The 21,769-nt window shown below is 45.0% G+C and overlaps 2 protein-coding genes across 2 annotated transcripts; both read left to right on the top strand.

The window, feature by feature from the left end:
• The first annotated feature begins 7,344 nt into the window (after positions 1–7,344).
• On the top strand, positions 7,345–8,251 carry LOC139830384 (uncharacterized). Its single transcript, XM_071818382.1, has 3 exons — positions 7,345–7,653; positions 7,749–7,943; positions 8,024–8,251. The coding sequence occupies exons 1-3, from the start codon at positions 7,360–7,362 to the stop codon at positions 8,249–8,251; spliced, it is 717 nt and encodes a 238-aa protein (XP_071674483.1). The 5' UTR covers positions 7,345–7,359.
• Positions 8,252–14,056: 5,805 nt separating this feature from the next.
• LOC127297541 (glutamate--cysteine ligase B, chloroplastic-like) lies at positions 14,057–21,262 on the top strand. Its single transcript, XM_051327871.2, has 10 exons — positions 14,057–14,121; positions 14,205–14,275; positions 14,356–14,424; positions 14,570–14,663; positions 19,644–19,733; positions 19,867–19,947; positions 20,381–20,473; positions 20,694–20,774; positions 20,866–20,935; positions 21,050–21,262. The coding sequence occupies exons 1-10, from the start codon at positions 14,083–14,085 to the stop codon at positions 21,136–21,138; spliced, it is 777 nt and encodes a 258-aa protein (XP_051183831.2). The 5' UTR covers positions 14,057–14,082; the 3' UTR covers positions 21,139–21,262.
• The last annotated feature ends 507 nt before the right edge of the window (positions 21,263–21,769 follow it).

Raw genomic sequence — 21,769 nt, 5'->3', positions numbered from 1 at the left:
ATGTAACTTTTCATTCTTTTAGGTTTGTTTAGTACATATACACATGGAGAACCAAGATTGGGACCCTTTGGCACATATACCCGCAGCTAGAGCCATTATCACACGATCGAAGGTGTGCCTGATCTATTGGTTAGGGTTAGGTGTAGGGTTAGGGCTAGGGTTTAGGGGCTAGGGCTAGGGTTTAGGTTAAAGGGTAAGTATTTATGGTTAGGTATAGGTTTAGGGTTTAGGGTTAGGGTTAGGGTTTATGATGCATGGTTCTGCGACTCACGGCGTCGTGGTTTAGGGATTTAGAGGGGTTTAGTGCTCGAAGCCTCCCCAGTTTAGGGTTTAGGGTTTAGGGGAGCTACTTTTGCACCATTAGACCTTGCACCACACTTTGACACATATCATAGGTCCACATGCAAGGTTTGGTGGGGTTCCGGTGCTCCGGCGGTCGTTATTCCCCTCCTCCCCCAAAACAGCGGAACGTGTGCCCCGGAGGGTCCACCCCCCTAGATTTCTCCGCGCGAGGGTGCACCAATGTAACTTTTCATTCTTTTAGGTTTGTTTAGTACATATACACATGGAGAACCAAGATTGGGACCCTTTGGCACATATACCCGCAGCTAGAGCCATTATCACACGATCGACGGTGTGCCTGATCTACTAGTTAGGGTTAGGTGTAGGGTTAGGGCTAGGGTTTAGGGGCTAGGGCTAGGGTTTAGGTTAAAGGGTAAGTATTTATGGTTAGGTATAGGTTTAGGGTTTAGGGTTAGGGTTAGGGTTTATGATGCATGGTTCTGCAGCTCCGGCGTCGTGGTTTAGGGATTTAGAGGGGTTTAGGGCTCGAAGCCTCCCCAGTTTAGGGTTTAGGGTTTAGGGGAGCTACTTTTGCACCATTAGACCTTGCACCACACTTTGACACATATCATAGGTCCACATGCAAGGTTTGGTGGGGTTCCGGTGCTCCGGCGGTCGTTATCCCCCTCCTCCCCCCAAAACAGCGGAACGTGTGCCCCGGCGGGTCTACCCCCCTAGATTTCTCCGCGCGAGGGTGCACCAATGTACTTTTTCATTCTTTTAGGTTTGTTTAGTACATATACACATGGAGAACCAAGATTGGGACCCTTTGGCACATGGTAGCCTCTGACGGTTGTTCTCCCCCTCCTCCCTTCAAAGCAGCGGTATTGTGTGTGCGCCGACAGTTATGGTTAGGATTTAGGCGATCGAGTTTGCATCCCTATAGTTTTAAGAAAACATGGTAAGAACATTATTAAAAAGTACTCATGTTGGAAAAACAGGTTTAATTTAATTTGAAATAAAACTAAATTTTCATATATGAAAATTGAAATGGTAAAAAAAAACGTTGCCGTGCGCTAGCACACGGCAAAGGACAAAGCCGCACGGCAAAGAGACTATGCCGCACGGCAAAGGACTCTCCGCACGGCAAAGATCTATTGCGCACGGCAAAGATTGTTTTGCACGGCAAAGGCCTTTGCCGCACGGCAAAGGCGTCCTCGCACGGCAAAGGCGCGTGGATGAGGTGCGGGTTAGGCCCGACCATCTATTCCTTCGCTGTCCAGATCGAGTCCCCCGCTAGCTGCCGCCGCCGAGCTCCCCCACTCCTCCCCCCGCCACCGCCTCCCGCACACGCCGCCAACACCATTGACGCCGCCGCCTCCCGCAGACGCCGCCGCCGCCTCCCGCAGACGCCGCCGCCACCACTCCCGCCGTCGCCTCCCGCACAAGCCGCCGCCGGCACTCACGCCGCCGCCTCCCGCACACGCCGCCGCCACCACTCACGCCGCTGCCTCCCCCAGCCCGCGCCGCCTCGCCGCCTCGCCACCACCACCCGAGCTGCCTCTGCCTAGTCTCCCACACCCCTGCCCCTGCCTCCCGCGCCGTGCCTCCCGCTGCTGCCCTGCCTCCGGTGCCCCTGCACAAAGGTTAGTGATAGTGTAGTACAAATTAGTGATATGGTAGTATAGTATAAGTTAGTGTAGTATGAATAAGTGTAGAGTATAATAGGATTAGAAATAGGATTTTGGTTTGGTATAAATTAGGAATATGATTTTAGTTTAGTATAAGATTTTAGTGTAGTTTAAACTAGAAATAGGATTTAAGTTTGAAAAAGGTGTTTAGAAGTCGGATATGTTAAAAGTAGTCCCATATAGCAAAAATGAGATAATGTGCTGCAAGGAAATTTAAGGTAAAAGTGGTCAAATGAATTATTTTCTCGTTATGCAGGTGATGCTTCGAGGTGGACACGGGGGGCAGCGTCGTGGGGGTGTTTGACGGGGGGGCGGCGTCCCGGATCTTCTTCGGCGATTCTCTCACGCGTCTAGGGTATAAATCTCCCTCCCACCTTTACATGTACCTAGGTTTTTTTGTGTCTAGATCACCAAGTCTGTCGCGATACCTAGGCGTCTCTTCCCGACCGTAAGGGTTACGCGGATAAATATGCATTAGTGGTCTCGCATATTATGAACCGTAACTCTTACGGCATTTATCGGGACAGCCGGCGGATACGTAGTTGGGTACGTTCTCCCTACTCTACCCCGATCCGAGATAGGATTTCGGTAGCGCCTCCCCGTTGTTCTCCGGATGCACACCCCTCTCGGCTTTTTGCCGAGACGTGTATCGGGAGAGCAGCGGGGAGGTGCTGCCGAAATTCTGTCTCGGATCGGGGTAGAGCTGGGAGAACGTGCTCAATCTACGGATCCGGCGGCTGCTAGAGCCCACCTAGTAGAGTTTCGGGTTGATGCACGCGTAAAATAAATAAATATATGATGCATTTATTTCGTATTTGATATATAAATGCTATGTTCGTCTGTTTTGTTGCTGATTAGAGGATGGATAATCGTGGCTGGATGTACGATGGCAGAATCAGTCAGTGGAACTATACTGATGAATGGGGAGAAAAGACCGAGCAGTTTGTGGATAGGGCGTTTGCCATCCCTAGCAGACCTATAAGTGTTTGGTGCCCTTGTAGTAAGTGCGCTAACCGAAAGGCACAGGACAAGGAAACTATGAGTATGCACCTGATCAAGTTTGGGTTCACACCGTCCTACAGGATTTGGACTTACCATGGAGAAAAGGCGAAGAAACGTGCTAGGAAGGAGGTGCGGCAGATTCAACCTAGGGGGGAATATGACACTGGTTTTGATAGGTGCTTAGAAAACTTGGCTAATGGTAATGTGCCTGAAAGCTCTCATGTAGAGGTGGAGACACCTCAGGATGCGGAGACAAGTGAGGACCCGGAGGAAAACACAAAGGAGTATTATGAGGCTCTGTTTGCTTCGCAGAAACCCCTACATGAAAATACAGAGGTTACCCAACTAGATGCCATCGCTCGCCTTATGGCCTTGAAGTGCCATAGGAACTTGTGCAGAGATGGGTTCGATGAACTTCTGGTCATCGTAGGCAGCCTTCTGCCGAAAGGGCACCTCTTGCCGCAAAACTTCTACTATTCGACCAAATTGCTCAGTGACCTTAAGATGTCATCTCAGCAGATACACGCTTGTCCAAAGGGATGCATGCTATTCAGAGAGGAGCACGCTGACACAAATTATTGCATCAAATGCAATTCCTCTAGGTACTTTGAGGTAGACCGCAATGGTGATGGTCGAAGAGGCGGACCACGGTTGCCAAGAATATCCTCCGCTATCTTCCGGTTCTACCGAGGATCCGGCGGCTCTTCATGACCGAGGATACTGCCCAGCAGATGAGGTGGGCCGTGGAAGGAAACAGATACACCGACAAGATGATACATCCGTCGGATGGTACTGCATGGAAGAACTTTGTGAAGAAATTTCCACTGAAAGCAGGTGACCCGAGGAGCGTAGCAGTTGCGATATCAACCGATGGGTTCAATCCATATGGTATGTCGGCTGTAGTATACAGTTGTTGGCCAGTGTTTGTTATTCCCATGAACCTCCCCACAGCGTCGCATGAGATCGAGAACATGTTTGTGTCGATGATAATCCCAGGGCCCAAATACCCGGGCAAGAACATGAATGTGTACCTGGAACCGCTGGTGGATGACTTGGTTCGTGGCTGGGAAGGTCGCGGGATCCGAACATATGACGCATCAAAGAAGGAGTACTTCGATATGTATGTGTGGTACCACACGTCCCTGCATGACCTGCTAGCACGTGCTTTGTTCTGCGGGTGGTGTACACATGGGAAGTGGCCTTGCCCACAGTGCAGACAGGCCGTGACTTTCTTCTGGCTAAACAAGGGAGGCAAGTATTCATGCTTTGATGAAGCTCGACAGTTCCTTGAGCGGAGGCATGCATACAGGAGTGATGTAAAGAGTTTCAAGAAAGGCCGTGTTGTCCGTGGCCCGAAGCCAATTCCGAAGACCGGAACGGAAATCAAGGCCGAGTTAGATGCTCTTCAGCCTAGCCCTAATGGGAATGGTTTCTTATGATATGGGGAGACACACCAATGGACTCACAAGCCGTGCTTATGGAAGCTCCCTTACTTTGAGTTTCTCGAGCTCCCGCATGACATTGATGTAATGCACACCGAGAAGAATATCAGTGAAGCCATTTGGAGCACGATTGTGGACACTGAGAAGACGAAGGATAACATAAAGGCTCGAATTGATCAAGAAATGTGGTGTGATAGGCCGGAGTTGAACATGCAGCCACCTAATGGTGCCAAAAAAACTTGGACTAAGCCACACGCTCCGTTCTGCCTCACAAAGGCCCAAAAAAGGGAGGTCTTCCAATGGATGAAGGACTCCTTGTTTTTCCCCGATGGGTTCGCAGCCAACTGGATGAGGGGCCTGAACATTGAAACGCTGCGAGTACAAGGACTGAAGAGTCATGACTACCACATATGGCTTGAGCGGATAATGCCGGTGATGATTCGAGGCTATGTCCCTGAGAAGACTTGGCGAGTGCTAGCGAGGTTGAGTTTTTTCTTCCACCAGATTTGTGCTAGGGAGTTAGACACTAAAGTGATTGAGAAGCTGGATGAAGAGGCACCCGTGTTGCTTTGCGATCTAGAGAAGATCTTTCCTCCAGGGTTTTTTAATCCGATGCAACACATGATCCTGCACCTCGCGGAGGAGTGCTTAAAGGGGGGCCCGAATTGGGGCCGTTGGCAGTTTGGTCCCGAGAGAGAAACACAAAAGCTTCGTCAAATGACTGGCAATAAATGCAAGATCGAAGCATCCATAGCCGAGGCAGTCCTGAACGTGGAGGTGGCAAACTTCACCACTAAGCACTATGATCCCAACATTCCCACAAAGCACAACCCGGTCCTCCGTTACAATGCCGCCAACAATGAAGAAGTACCCAAGCTTAGCATCTTCGTGGGGCTTGGTGGCAAGTCAAGTGGCTCGAAGCCGTACAGAACGGACCTACATGAGCGGACCTTGATCCACTCGTATGTCTTAAACACCATGGTCGAAGTGAAGCCGTACATCGAGTAAGTGCGAACCATTTAATTATTCGCAAACATTCACTCGTATGTTCGTGGCTAACTCTTCCTCTTTTCATCGGTATAGGAAATTCAAGGCTATACATTGGAAGAATACCCACAGGGAGCCTACCCCGGAAGAATCCAAGCAAATTTTCGATAAGGGCGGCGGTTTCGGTTTCAGTAGCTGGTTTTGTAATTTGGTACTATTCTATCCAAATTAGCTAGCACTTTCGACATTTATCGGTCATTTCTCGTTCTAAACTTCTCGTGCTAAACTTGTAGGCAAGAACTGACAAAGAGATGAAGTCAGAGCTAAGAAAAATTGCTAGGGGCTTTGGCCATTCCGTAGAAGCGTTCAACTCCTATGACGTGAACGGGTATCGCTTCCAGACCCATCAATACACAACAAGCCGGCCCAACGCGAAGACAATAAATAGCGGGGTGGTATGTCAAGGTGATGATGGGCTCCATTACTATGGAAGAGTCGAGGGTATATACGAGCTGAATTACGGGTTTCACAAAGGGCTAAATCCCGTCGTCTTCAAATGCCATTGGTTTGACCCACGTCGGGTGAGACGGGATCCTGAAATTGGGTTGGTCGAAGTTGAAAGGAACTCCGTTTATAAGGGAGAGGATGTGTACATCTTGGCAACCCAGGCCTTTCAAGTATTCTATCTCCCGTACGCGTGCAGAAACCCGACAAAACGTCTACATGGATGGGATGTTGTGATGACGGTGCCTTCACGCAATAGGCCGCCCCCGCCAAACAAGGACGATTACCGCCGCGTAGACCCCTCAGCAAGGAGTGTCGAGTTTTATCAGGAAGAAGGGCTCCCCGGCCATTTCACAATCGGCTTGCCGACTATCGATGACATGGTCGTAGACGATGAACAAGAAGACGCGGGCATGGATGGAGACAATGCAGAAGATGAAGCTGAGGATGTCTGTGCCCCGGAAGACCTGAGTTTGCTTGAGGCGTTCAAAGCAGGGATTGACCTCGATGCAGATGGACCACCTCCAGGTTTCATTGATGATTATTGGTTCGCCGAGCCTGATGACGATGAGGAGACACGCGGTCCAATCACGGATGGCGACACAGGCTACTGATCTATGTAGTAGTAATTGTGAGGCTAGCCTATTTGTAATAACTCCGTGTAATAGAGATTGTCTAGCTAGGTTATTTGTAAGAACTCCGTGCTATGTTTGAGAGAACTCTATGCTAGCTATTTGTTGCTTCCACTAATTAATGTTCATCCTTTTGCATTATTGTTGCTTTCATTAATGTTCATCTACTTATATTTCTGTTGCTTTCACTAATATTTATCTATTTACAATATTGCGTACTAATAAACCACTCTCTTCATTTGTGTTTGCAGGTGATTGAAGCATGCCGCCAAAAAAAAGGGGTGGCGGTCTTAAAAAGAAGCTCAAGGACTTGGTAGGTGTAGGGACTTCGAGGCGGGGCCGAGCTACTACCCCCCCTCCTAGCCCCCCTCCTGTCGCTCCCACAGGGCGGCCGCGTAGGAAGAATGCGACGCGGGTACTCACTCCTAGTCCTAGCCCCCCTCCCGCAGCCGATGATGATGACGAGGAGGAGGACCAGGAGCACCACGGGGGTGGGGAGGACCAGGAGGAGGAGGGGGTGGGGAGGACCAGGAGGAGGAGGGGGGTGGGGAGGACCAGGAGGAGGAGGGGGACGAGGAGGACCAGGAGGAGGAGGGGGACGAGGAGGACCTCTCGGAGGATGAGGGGTTGGGGAACTTAGTGTTCGATCCTGATCCAAGCCTAGAGTGGTGTGAGCCGGAGGATTACCAGTACGTTCCAGCTGTGGAGAGGCTGAGGCCACATGATAGGAAGCCATATCGGCGTGGGATAATACAGCTCCCCGCGCTGAAGCACTGGCGCTACAGGCACGTTGTTCTACAGCCCTATGGAAGGAGGTACATGTTAATTTTTGGCATTTCGTTATCGCAATTTTGTCATTATCAAAATTATTATCACATACATATTGATGTTGTCGTTTCATGGTGCAGCTCGTTCCAGTATGAAGACCCGTCGCAGAGACCGCCACGTGGGTACTCGAACATCCTTGGGGGCCTACTTAGATGGTATTTCCCTGGGATAGTCAATTTCCCTACTGGTGGCTGCGACGTAGCTTGGAGGTGGGCGCACTACAGCCTCGCGGAAGATCCTCTTGGCCGCGGCACCGCGGCGGATATGGTTGTTGCCAAATTCTGGGTACGTGACTTTTGACTTCTTACCATTCATACACTCTCCTTGGTTCACAATAATTGCACTAATGCCCCTTGTTTTACCTATGTGCATGGTTGCAGAAATACTTCAAGAGGGCCGAGGGCAAGGAGAATGCGTGCGATGATGTCCTACACCAGCTTGCAAGGAAGAGGGTGACTGGCATGCACTACGAGGCACGTATTCAATGCGTCCGCGACTGGCACGCCGACCGCTTCGTCCACATGACTAAGGAGGACGCTCGCGACACGCTCATGCAGCCGTGGCAGTACTTGCAGGTATTTGCATTTATGTGTTATTGATTTCTTTATCGCCATGTAGTTTATTTTACCATAATGGGTTTATCTTGTGCATGTAGAACCCTCCTCAGTACGTCGGCAACGACGATAGGTGCTTTCGTGCGATGGTCATGTGGTGGACATGCCCCCAGTACCTCAAGAAGCACGAGGAGGGCAAGAAGAAGCGGGCAGAGATGCGAGGTGGATCGCATATCCAAGGCAGCATCCCCATCTCTCTTCACCTGCAGAAGGAGGTGAGCAAATTAATGGTTCCTTCATTCTTTGAATTCATGTTATATATTTGCTAACTCTGCAAGGGTGTGCCACTTCACTTTATTACATGTTCTCTTTTGCAGGAAGTCAGGACAGAAGCGAAGCCTAACGTCTTTGCCGTGCTAAAGAAGATGAAGCAAAGGAAGACGCCTGATCCTGAGACGGGGTCCGTGTGGGTTAACCCGCAATCCGAGACCCAGTGCACGTCGTATGTCTCCAAGTTCAAGCAGAAGTACGGCGAGGACGCCAACCCAGAGGCCGAGGACTTTGACCCTGAGGTCGCGGTGCTTGCGGGAGAAGGCTTGAAGCATGGCCGCCTATGGTTTGGTGACGGGTGCGTCGACCCAGCGAAGGTTCCCTCTCTCCGCCAGATCCGTCGTGGTCGTAAGAGCGGCCAGCCTGAGGTAGAGCCCCGGCCACGGGCTTTGGATCTAGCTGTCGAGCGGTTACGGGTATGTTCTTCCTCGAGTCTCTACATTTCCTTTACATGCTTTCCATTGAAATGTTAATGACATCGCGGCAACACAACGTAGGAGGAGATGGCAGCGGAGGAGCAGGCGGCCCAGGAGCAAAGGGTGCAGATGGAGCAGCAGATTCTGGAGTACCAGCAGCAGCAGACACAGATGATGCAGCAGATGCAACAGCAGCAGCAGCAGGCACAGATGAGCTGGCTGATGAGCCAGACGGTTCTGACTTCTCCACCGGGGAGTCTTCCTGCTCCTCCACCTTACTCCATGCCGTGGATACCGCCACCGCCCACTCAGACCCCGGGGACACCTATCACCGTCAACAACATGAACATCATCCGGAGCATGAACCGCGGTGAGTCCTCTTGTGCCCAACCCGCTACTTGTACTTGTTCAAGTGTTCAATATGCAAATGTTCATTCCATCAACCTGCTTATAGATTATCTGTCACAAGGCAATGACGATGAGGCCGGCGGAAGCGGAGGAGGACAAGGTTGATGGCATGGTCTTCGTGCACTTTGTCGGTTTGTATGCTTGTAATGGATTGTAATAATGGACATTGCACTATGGACTCTATGTAACTTGTGTGGATGGACTATGGACTCTATGTAACGGATTGTATGCATGAACTATGTGTTGCTCGACGTATTTGTGGTGTTGTTGATGTGTTTGGTGATCATATGTTGATATATATGCTATATTTGTGAAATGCAATATTTGAACTGCAGGGATAAATGAAAAACAGCAAAAAAATGAAAAAATCAGGCCCCTTTGCCGTGTGTGTGCACACGGCAAAGGACTTTTGGTCACTTTGCCGTGTGCACACGCACAGCAAAGGGGCCACGTGGCGCTCACCTGTGCACCTGGGAGCCCCTGGAGGCGTGCATGTAGGGGACTTTGCCGTGCGGCCTTGCATGCTGGCGCACGGCAAAGAGTGTGGCACGGCACAGCTCGCACGCACGGCAAAGAATGCGCGCACGGCAAAGAGCAGGCCGCACGGCAATGATAGCGCGCACGGCAGCCCAGCGCGCGCACGGCAAAGTCATCGCGCACGGCAAAGAGCCTGCCGCACGGCAGCCCAGCGCACGCACGGCAGCGTCCTTTGCCGTGCAAATTGTCGACGCGCACGGCAATGGTGCCGTTGCCGTCGGAAGCGTTACCGGGCGGTCTTTGCCGTGCGTCCGCGCACGGCAACGTCTTTGCCGTGCAAACAAGGCCCTTTGCCATGCGAATTGTCGCACGGCAGCGTCCTTCTTTCCCGTAGTGACGTGTCAACTTTTTACGTAACATATATTGGCTTTAAATCTGTACCATTAAAATTAGGATCAATGACTTTTATATATTGAGCCTATGTGGATTAACCCGGTGTCTCCGTTAAAACCTCTTATTTTGCTTTTAGTATGTAATAGATAGATAGATGAGCGTAGTATTGCATGGAAAAGTATTCACTTTTTAGAGGACCACTGAAACGTTCATTTGTGGGATTCTCAAATGTGACATTCTAATATCATACTTAACTCCAACCCAGAAACTATTTTTTATTAGTTGATCATATATTCATATCACCCAAACCGTAGAAAAATCACGCAAGACAAATATTTATATGCATTCCAATCACACAAAAAAATGCCATAGAAAGTTCACGATCAGGCCTAATACTATTGATTTGCATCCCAACCACATGGGACAACTTTCTATATTCTATGTTTATTTTTATAAGAGAAACTGTGGGGGTACCGTAAAACCCACAACATTTTATTAAAGTTTCAACATGTTGACATATGTACAATATTTGTTCGAAAGGGAGACATAGCATTGTCCATCCACCCATCGATCGCTGCATACGGTCTTTATTACCTTATTAAAGTTTAGGTCTTACTTTTTTTTGAGGGAAAGTTTAGGTCTTACTAGAGAACATGGGTCATGCTATCAACCGTCCAAAAACAAAAGACAACATGAAATGGCATTGCATCAACGTGTTATCCTATAATCAAAACACCAGCTTCACTGGTTGTATAAATCCCGATAAAGCATCTCCAGTAGCCAAACCCTCTAGCTTCTCCATCGGTTGTAGGCAGGAACACATATAGATCCAATGTATAGCCAGCAGTATAACATCCATAAAGGAAGTTGATTTTGCATTGCTTAAACTATAGTCATTTTGTATGTTCCCTATGGCCCAAATTAACACCAACCAGATTTGTGATGTTATTAGGGGACATGATATGAATAAATGTTGTATTGGTTCATTTTGATAAAAAAACATTTTTACTGCCTTGCTAATTTAGTTTAGCTAAATTGAGTTTGTGAGTAGCAGTTTACGATGTAAGAACCAAGTGAATATACCTATCTTTAGCGGTACTTTCATTTTCCATATATGCATGTATTTACGGTGGAACCTTGTATGGTCATTCATGTAACAAATATACAAATATTTGACCATGAAAGAACCATATGTTGTTAGCTTCTAAGCAAATACATCAGGTTGCATGGACATATGAACATCAACCAAGTGGTTAACCAGATGAAACCATCTTGCTCCTCTGTTTCCCGTTAAAGCTTTCCTAAATGCTATGTTTAATATTGACCGTGACATAAAATTAGCTGCCAAAACTTATTTTCCTTGTATGTTATGTTATGCAAAGATGGATATTTGTGAGCCTAGGAGTATCACCCACCCACCTATCTTCCAGACACGATTACCCTCACCATTCCCTATGTTGAAAGACCCTCGTTCGAAGAATTTATCTTTTACTTTCAGAAGACCTTTCTAGAAAGAAAAGTACGAGGGCTTTGACTTTACTTGAGACAAAGATATATAGTGTAGATATTAATTTTGTATTAGCTCTTGCCATACTCCTTCCGTTACGAGTTGAAAAAGACACTTGCTCGTTAAACACTTAGACTTTAACTCTAATACCTCTGCCCCAAGTCCCACTTGGTCTTTTGGTCTACATATAATGGTCCATCGAGTTAGCCTATGCTTCCTCTTATGGTCATCATTTTGATTAAAAAAGCCTTAATTGAAAGAAGTCCAATATTTTCTTACCCCTTTTGGTATTTCAGAGAACAATAGGATAAACATCTGAAGGCTAGTTAAAATAGAATTAATTAGGACTGGTGATCCCCATACAAGAGTAATTTTCCCACCAAACGTGTGAGGTTTCTCTCAAAACAATCCTCTACAAACTGTCGTTCACCAAATTTTTAGTTTACGATGGTGAATTGGGATTCCCAAATATCTAAAATGGAATGATCATGACTCACAACCAAACAGACTTCTATAATGATCCTCTATACATCCTTTGCTTTACCGAAACAAATTACTTCCCTCTTATGAAAGATGACTTTTAGTCCCCATAGTTGTTCAAAAATGCAGAATATATATATAACTATCCTATTGAGCCCTTTTTATATGTCATGTTCCATAAATATTATTATATCATCCACATACTCTAGGATCGATTTCCCCATCAACTAGAAGAGGTATGATTCCGTCTACCTTACCATCTTCCTACGCTCTCGTAATTAAAATTGCAACACATCTAAGACAAGATTGAATAACATGGGTGATAGCGAACCACCTTGTCTCAATCATTTTTAGATATGAAAATAATGACCTATGTAATTGTTTATTTTAATACCGACACTCCACTGACTAACAAAATGATCGATCCATCGACTGTTTAGGGTCAAAGCCCTTCATGCACGGCACTCGTTGTAAGAAAGGACATTGAACTTTATCATAGGATTTTTAAAATTCTATTTTAAGAAACACCCTTATCCATTTTCTTTGTATGAAGTTCGTAGATTGTTTCATGGAGAATCTGTACCATTTATAAAATATATCTCCCTATGATGTTTAAGTTGGTCGAATTATTATATGTGCCACCTTAGTTACACGGTTAGTGTCAGCCATTGTAAATATTTTAAAGCGCACAGTCAGCAAACAAATCGGTCTGTATTGTCGTATTTTCACGATATTTTCTTTCTTATGGAGCAAAGTAATAGTGTCGTAATTTAGATGAAAGAGTGGTAATTGGTGTTGTTAGAATTTAGCAAACTTATTCATCAAGTCATTTTTAAAATCTGCCAAAAAAAATTCCGTTGGGAACTCGTATGGTCCCGAAGATTTATTCTTTTCCATTTCCATAATAGCTTCATACACCACCTTTTCTGCAAAGTCATATGGAAGAAAATTATTTTCTTCTTGTGTCAATTGTGGAATAAAACTTTGTAATATTGTTTTTAATATTTTTGTTGTCCTATAACCGTTCCCTCGTTCTATTCAAGTTGAAAGATTTTCTTTCTTATATGTTTACAATATTTACAAAACAAAAAATGCACTTGTATTAATACTAAGTTTCTTGTGGGAGTTGGATTTCTTGGACTTGGATTTCAGCCAAACAAACAAAAAACTTTCTATATTATAAGTTTCTTGTGGGAGTTAGTATGATATTATGATGCATTTTTGTTACATCAAAACCCAAGTGCGCACCAAGTTAGCGACTGGACTCGGTAAAAATTATCGAACCGTTTCATGTTTTGTTTATGCTATCTAGGTTTATCTACTCAAAGTATAATTTTACTATGTTGTATGTTCTTGTGTTGTGTCATACATAGTTATATGCTATGATACCAACTTATCATGGTTATTGTAGGTCAAAGCAGTTGGGGAGGAAATGGGAGTTGGGTTTCTTGGACTTGGTTTTCAGCCAACATTACCATTGAATGATATACCAATAATGCCCAAGGTCTTTCTGTCCATAAACCTTACAAATAAAATGTAGTGTTTAAAGTGTGTTCTGTTCTTAGACTGTTAAAGTTCCTTGTTCTATTTGACTTATATCTCAGTTTAGTCAATTGCCGAGAAATGAAGCTGCAGATCATAGTTCACGGGAGTAATATAGCTACAAATACCTTCTTTTGATGCATCCCTTTATTCCCTTCTTGCTTGGTACACAGTTATACTAGACAAAACTCCAGTACGACTTCATTGAGCATTTAACAGTTAGGACAAAATGACCGATAGCTGACATTGGTGGCTCTTACGCACACCTCTGCAAGAGTAAATACATTTCTTGTGTGAAAGATAGTTGTACTGTTACTAGTTCACATCAAGATTGATGTTGTTACTCTGTAGGCAAGATATGAAATTTTGAGAAATTACATGCCCAAAGTTAGTTCTCTTGGCCTTGATACGATGTTCCGCACGTGCACTGTACAGGTAAGTCATTATGATCTGTGTGTTATGTGCCATTTAGACATCTCTTCTCTCTTTATTTGATTTCACCTCAAAAATACTAGATGCCACTATTTGTGACTTCACTGAACAATTTTGATTAATAGTTCACTATTCCGGCATGTAGGTTAATCTCGACTTCAGATCAGAGCAAGATATGATAAGAAGATTACGTGCTAGCCTCGCGTTGCAGCCTGTGGGTATATGTATTATCCTTCTGGCAATAATCGTTAGTGCTCTGCTCTGCTCTCAGTCGAACCTGACTCGTTTGTTTAACAGCTTGCGACAACAATATTTGCAAATTCTCCCTTCAAAGAAGGAAAACCAAATGGGTTTCTCAGTTTAAGAAGGTGCTTGATTCAAAGATTTTGAGAATTTAAATATGATATTTCATTTATGAAGCTGCTAACATGATTACCATCATCTGCAGCCATACCTATACTGATATTGATGACAACCGATCGGGGATGCTTCCTTTTGTTTTTGATAACTCATTTGGGTAATCATCCATATGAACTCCTTGCTCTCCCCCACCTAGAATCTCAGTAATTTGATTGATACCATGATTTGGTGAAAAACAAATCCTACATGATATGAGGCTTTGACGTGAATGAGTTCTGATTATAGTATGTTCTTGGTCGCAGATTTGAGCAATACGTGGACTATGCATTAGATGTCCCAATGTATTTTGTATACCGGAACAAGAAATACGTTGACTGTACCGGAATGTCTTTTTGGGTCTCTCTCTGTCTCTAATATCTTTGTACCTCCGCAGTTATATGCTGAAAATATTGTAAATAATACCTTAATTTTAAGCTCTTGGCTATATAGTAGATAAATGGGATTTCTATTTTCGTGCCCTCGGGTTCTTAGTTGTGCTCAGTTTTTCTCAGCCGCTTAGTTTTTCCTCAGTTTTGCCCAAGCCCTTGTCTGAAACCCTCACAAGTGCTGGAACGGCCGGTTGCCCGACGGGTCAACAACTTTGACCGTTATCTGCTGACTAGTGGGGCCACGTAGAGCCCGCAAACACACGTCAGACCATCCATCTTTGTTTGACCGTAAGCATCGCCGTATCCCTAACCAAAACGCGGACGAGTGGGGCTTCGGTATATCGAATGACAAGTGGGGCCATGACGCTGATACAAGGGGCAATACACGGGTAGGATTAGAGTTTTAAACGGAGCTCTACAACGATGGTACGGAGGAGGTGGCCTGCGGGGTGCCGAGATGAGATCGACGTCCACAAAGAATTGCATGAGGCGAGACCAGACGCATTAGATAGATATGAACTAGACGCGTTTAACCATGCAAAGAAGAGAAGAAATGGTCGAGGACATCGACGACTACCTCAACACTTTGACTGACGGTGTCGGACACGAATGCGAGCAATGTAGCGAAAACTAGTGTCTCTCCTTTCTGGCGTGTATAGATGGGTGCTAGGGGAGTGTGGTGGCGAAGGGAAAGACCTCGCGGTGGTCTGTGGCGTCCAGCATAGCGGGGCGGCGTGGCCGTGCCCACAACGGCGTGCATGTTCGGCATTGGCATCAGCATGTACGTTCGGCATTGGCCTCGGCGGTATCTCTGGTGTGTCAGTGATCGAATGAGGGGACGGGATTAAGGGTGCATCCCGACGGTGACCTAGCAGTGGCGGCGAGCATAGCCGTTCTGACCATGCCGATATAGGCATCGACATCGTTTGGAGGCTGTGGTGCTCGAATCAAGGTGAGATTTGTTTCTTGTACGCCAAAATAAATTTGAAACAAGTTTCCTGTTGAAGGTTAGGTAAAATACGAAAGTTTGTAACTAAAAATTTTACTGGCACCATGGTGAGGTTCTTTTTGATATAGCTATATGGTTCGGCAAAAGTTTTTGATACTTTTTAGATATTCCTTGTTGTTACAGGTATGGCATCATGTATGCCAAACTTGGGGTCATTTGGAGATGTTCGAAAAAAATCATTTTGCTTAAGCGCATGCTGTTTGGTCTCACTGAAACCAGCTTTTTTGTAACAAGTTAGGTTTTTTTGACCTTCTCTAAATGACCTCAAAAATCATACAGATGATCTTCTATACAAAGATAGGTAGATTGTTTCGTTTTTACATTTTTTTGAACTTTTATTTCCCTTTATAATACCCAGTTGATTTTCAGGTCAAAACCTCGAAAGTTAACATAAGTAGATGGTGAACCCTCCCAAACTTCAAATACAGAGATAGATTGTTTCGTTTATCATTTTTAGCGTGAAAAGTAATGGCTACAAGAAATCGGTGATGGTTTATCATTTTTAGCGTGAAAAGTAATGGCTACAAGAAATCGGTGATGGTTTATCATTTTTTGCGTGAAAAGTAATGTCTACAAGAAATCGGTGATGGTTTATCATTTTTTGCGTGAAAAGTAATGGCTACAATAAATCGGTGATGGTTAATCATTTTTTGCGTGAAAAGTAATGGCTACAACAAATCAGTGATGGTTTATCATTTTTTGCGTGAAAAGTAATGGCTACAACAAATCGGTGATGGTTTATCATTTTTTGCGTGAAAAGTAATGGCTACAAGAAATCGGTGATGGTTTATCATTTTTGCGTGAAAAGTAATGCCTAAAAAAGTTTATAATTTTTAGTGCGTGAAAAATAATACAGAAAATCAAACTTGCTGAATCCGGTGGCAAACTGGGTATTTAGCATACATAGAGGGTGGAAGCTAGCCGCCGACAGGGAGAGAGAGGGTGGTGGCCCCGATCAGAGAGAGAGAGAGAGGGGTTATCCTGCCCGTTAGATCATACGATCAACGGTCGGCGGGCACGATCCGCGTGACAAGGGTTAGACCAATCAGGGCAAGGTTGAGCGTTTGTGAGAATTTGTGAAGGGAGAGGGCAAAACTGAGTAGTATCAAGAAACCAAGGACACGTGAGTAGTAAACAGACTAAGGGATTCAAATATGAGATTTAAAAAATGGAAAATGCATATTTTGTACAATGAAACCCATCTTGGCCTACCTCAAACTATTTGCAATACAAATATACATGAGTGTGAAAATTGTGGCCTCATTCAGACAAAGTATGTTTTGGGGAAAACTGTTTTGTGAAGGGCTTATTGTGGAAAGCCATGCACCGTCATAGATACTAGGTGATTTGAGAAGTGGCAATTTGTGGTAAAACTTGATTTATCTATGATTGTTATGGTTCCCAACGTGACAGGTCGCGTAAGAAGACTCCATGAGTAAGTGCCACTATGGTTTTATCTTTTTGAAAATTTTTGCACATTAAATGACTTATTTAACTAGCTTAATCCCATTTGTTGACTCTCTGTTGACCAGTCACTTGAGGGTAAAACTGAGTATATTGCACTAGCCAGTATTAGCACTCGAGGGGAAAACTGAGTACAGATATTTTTCCAGTGTAAGACTCGAGGGTAGAACTGAGTACACGTAACGGTGCAGACGTGCAGTACCACGGACGCGTGTCGCGGTGCGCAGCGGTTAGGCGGTGCACGTGTTGAGACCAAACGTCTAGTTTTTTTGAGAAACTGCCGAGACCAACCGTCACTTTGCCTGTACAGAGCCCCTCTCTCCCTCCCTCTGCACACAGTCTCATTCTCACTCACGCACGCAACCACGCCTCTCACGTCCCATCAACTTCTCCAAATCGAAGGAAAAAATCCCAACCGCCCTACGCGCGCTCCCCTGCCGGCGACGGAGAAGAAGAATGCGCCGGCGGCCGTCGCCCCCGAGCCCGTCGCCTCCGAGCCCGTCGCCGCCGAGCCCGTCGCATCCAAGGCCGTCACCGCCAAGCCCGTCGCCTCCGAGGGCGGCGCATCCAAGCGCGGCGCCTCCGTGAACTGGGCCTCTCTCATGGCTGACGGACCACTTCACAAGATCGGCGACTGCTTACTGACGAACGAGGAGTACGTGGACACCTACTCTGCTTTGAGGCAAGTTTGTAGAAATTGGCGCTCAGGTTTACCTGAGCCCAACGTGCACCTGCACGAATGGATCATGGTAGAACACGCCCTTCCACGCGCCGCTGAGTTCACCTTCCTCCACCTCCGCACATCCCGCTACGTCACCATCGATCTAACGGAAGTTCATGCAAGGTTCAAATTCCTCCATATCTATAGAGTTAATCTATTTTTATTTTCAATCGTAAACATCTTAGTGCTGAATGTTATCTTCATCAATATATTTTAGATACTACTTCGTCGGCTTTTGCCGTGGCGTCATCGTGCTTGCCCAGAAGAACCAGCCGCACAAGATACGACTTCTGAACCCACTCACAAAGACATTGAACACTATGTTTGAGGCGCATATGCCATCTGTTATTCTGGAGTCAGTCGCTGTAATGAAGTCCCTGACTATGGTCTTCGTTTCCACAGATTACCCGGCGGAAATTGCTTGGGTCGATGAGAGCACTCCAACTAAGGGTATAGATGAAGATTGGGGAGAAGGAAGATTTTCGATCGAGCACCATTCTCTGCGTTGCATTACCCCGTTCAATCGTGAATTGTATGCAATAGCTGTGAACAATTTTAAGTTCGGAAAATTAGTGTGCACCAACAATGTCCAGTTGGAGTAGCGCGCGAGCACTGTCAACATGGAGACACTATTTTCATTTCCAGAACTTGGAAATGACAAGTTCTACCTTGTGAAGTCGGACGGTGATCTGCTGCTTGTATTGTTGGAAGGTCAACCATTAGTGTACCGTGTGGACACTGAGAGCCGCTCTCTCCATGCCGTCAGTAACATTGGCAGTCGTGCCTTCTTCGTCCATTATATCCGGTGTATCTCCGTAAACATCAGAGTGCACCCGACACTTCGACCTGGCTGCATCTACTACGCGGATTTGGGTTATATCAGAGAGTACTTTGATGATATAAAGGCCTGGGATGAGTGGCCACTACGTGTGGATAGATTAGGACACTACGGTCTGAGAAATGAACAAAGGCTATACCGTTTGGATGATGTATTGGCTGCACACTGCAGACGGAAGGAGTTCAATGAATATTTCCTTCAGATCAGAGAATGGAGCGACGAAGAAATATATGCTGAATGAAGAACAGATTCATTCATCCTGGGGTATCCTAATCTTCATGTTGGCCATACATTGCGTCTTGTATTATTTTCAGCTTAGTTTGTCGTGAACATTAACATCGTTATTGGCTGTTTTTGGCTGCTGTATGCAGTTTATGTATTATACTTAGTTTTCTAGATTTATTATGCTGCTGTAAATTTATCCTATACTAGCTTCTAGATTTGCTACTAGATTTGTTACCATATTGGGCAAAAAACGTGGGCCAAAAGACAACAATCATTGAAGAAAGACAGAAATAGAAGCTTCTCTAGATTTGATACTAATTTGGTGAAAAGAGAGAGACAGAGAGAGGGGAAAAATGCGCTCTGAAAAATGCCAATTTGGACCGAGAGAGACAGATCCGAGCTCTCACGTACAACGAAACGCGGTCTCGTCCTGTCCCACGCGGTCCCTTTCTACCAGCCCCACGCGACGCGGCCCCACACGTCAGCACGGAACGGTCAACTAAACGGGAATCCTCCCGTCCGAGTTCCTTCTGAGGATTTCAGACAAGGGCTTGGGGAAAACTAAGGAAAAACTAAAAAGCTGGGGAAAACTGAGTACAACTAAGGACCTGAGGGCACGAAAATAGAAATTCCTAAATAAATATATATATTAATAATTCATAGTCAAATTTGACTCGTATTTACTTCGCAGGATTTTATGGTAGGAAAACTCCCACAGACTCCGGGGGAGTTGCCCACTTTGAACGATTGGGAGAACCATCTAGCAACATTGTATCCTGAGGTTTACCTTCGATTTGGTTTGCATATTAACTGCTGCATTGTATCCTGAGGTTTACCTTCGATTTGGTTTGCATATTAACTGCTGATATTTAGTTTAATGCTATAATCAGTTGAACTCTTGATTCTGCTTGCAGGTTAGGTTGAAGAGATACATCGAGATGAGAGGTGCAGATTGTGGCCCATGTAGTAGACTGTGTGCCTTGCCTGCATTTTGGGTTTGTTTGTCGACTCTTGCAATTGTTTTGTATATCTAGGCCCGCTCATTTACAGTATATAGAGTTAAAGACATTGGGCAGTATGATTACGGTTACTGTACTTTTTTTTTCGATATGGGAGCATCGTCCCAGCCTCTGCATCAATAGATGCACACGGCTATCTTTATTGAAATAAAAGTACGTAAACAGTTTACAGAAAGATTCAAAATTACACTCATGGGAAAGCTAAGGTCGAGATATGAATCAACCAAAGGAAAATGCAACACAAAGACAGCCTATCCATTTGCTAATCTATTAATGTGTCGCCATCCAGTAGCCTGGAAAAAGAAGTCCTGAGCAACCACTAGCATCCGGTTACTGTACTGATTAGTCGCAACTTTCGTGTCGGCAAAATTCAGAATCGGTTATGTATCTTACTGGTCCTTCTCTACAGGTTGGGCTGTTGTATGACGAGGAATCATTACAGGGCATTTTGGACATGACTGGCGATTGGACAAAGGAAGAAAGAGAAATGCTAAGACGGAAGGTTTGCTAAGATATTTCTTCCTTTTGTCTTTAGTAGTGGTCGTAATTATTGTCACTTGGAAATTGTCTGTTTTGCCTTGCAATCCCAACAAATTACATGATTTATATATGCCCAAACCTCCCTTCAGAACCAATTTAGAAGACCGAGATTTGTTTTAGCAGACTTGGGAGGCATAACGTTCTACTTGAACTGTGAATGATAATCGGTTTTGTTTGATCAGGTGCCAGTAACTGGTTTGAAAACACCATTCCGAGATGGATATGTAAGAGATTTAGCTGAATATGTTCTCCAACTGGCCAAGGTTAGTAACTTTATTTTGTGATACTAATTAATCTTGCCCCAAGCCAATAAACATGTTGCTTATAATAACGATCCTAATGTGGTGATCGCAGAATGGACTAGAAAGAAGAGGATACAAGGAGGTCGGTTTCCTAAGCGAGCTCGACGAAGTGGTTAGAACAGGTGAGCTGTCGACACACTTTATACATTCAATCAGGATATATATTAGCTTGACTGGGTTGGTTATAAGTTACCTACGGCATTCTCTGACGACCTACAATATATTTTCTGTTGCAGGAGTGACACTTGCTGAGAAGCTTCTCAAACTGTACGAGACCAAGTGGCAGCAAAGCGTGGACCCTGTTTTTGAAGAGTTGTTATATTGAAGTCTAAGAAGCATAAAGCATACCATGTTTAACATTGGTGGATGCTTCAGATTGTGTTAAAAATTTAAACAGCATGTTTGCTTCCAAATTTTAAACCTTCCAAGTTCTTTTTGGTAATTTTGAATTTATTATATTAAAAAAATGGATCATTAAAATTGCGTGAATTCTAGAAAGGGAGAATCCAATGGATTTTCCAGGACTGGAGATACTCCAGTTACACCTGCAGCAAGCAAGTGTATTATTCTAATCTCTGTTTGCCTCTATCCGCATGCTTATCAAGGAATACAAAGGTCAAAGTTGGAGCATAATCACCTAGTCAAACAGCCTCAGAAGATCGGCAAACTTGATTTCTTTTTTGGCCTGCAGACATGTATAAAACAATATAAGGGTTATCACCTACAACTGATGAATCACCATAAGTCCATAACTCATAAAACCGAACTGGTTTGTAAATCAAGATGTAACACTTAAATATGTGATTTTGAGCGGAGAACGACTTTAATTAGCAAACTGAAAGTTTAACAATTTAAAGAAGCACTCTCACACTGTAATACAGGGATGTGTTTTGGAAGAAGCTAAAGAAAAGGAAAGGATGTGCAGAATTACGCACTTACATCCTTTCAACTGAATG

The sequence above is a fragment of the Lolium perenne genome, chromosome 4 (genome assembly GCF_019359855.2).
Source record: "Lolium perenne isolate Kyuss_39 chromosome 4, Kyuss_2.0, whole genome shotgun sequence".
In the NCBI taxonomy this organism is placed as follows: Eukaryota; Viridiplantae; Streptophyta; class Magnoliopsida; order Poales; family Poaceae; genus Lolium; species Lolium perenne.
Note: the sequence above shows the minus strand (reverse complement) of the source record. Positions and strands in the feature narration are given on the sequence as shown.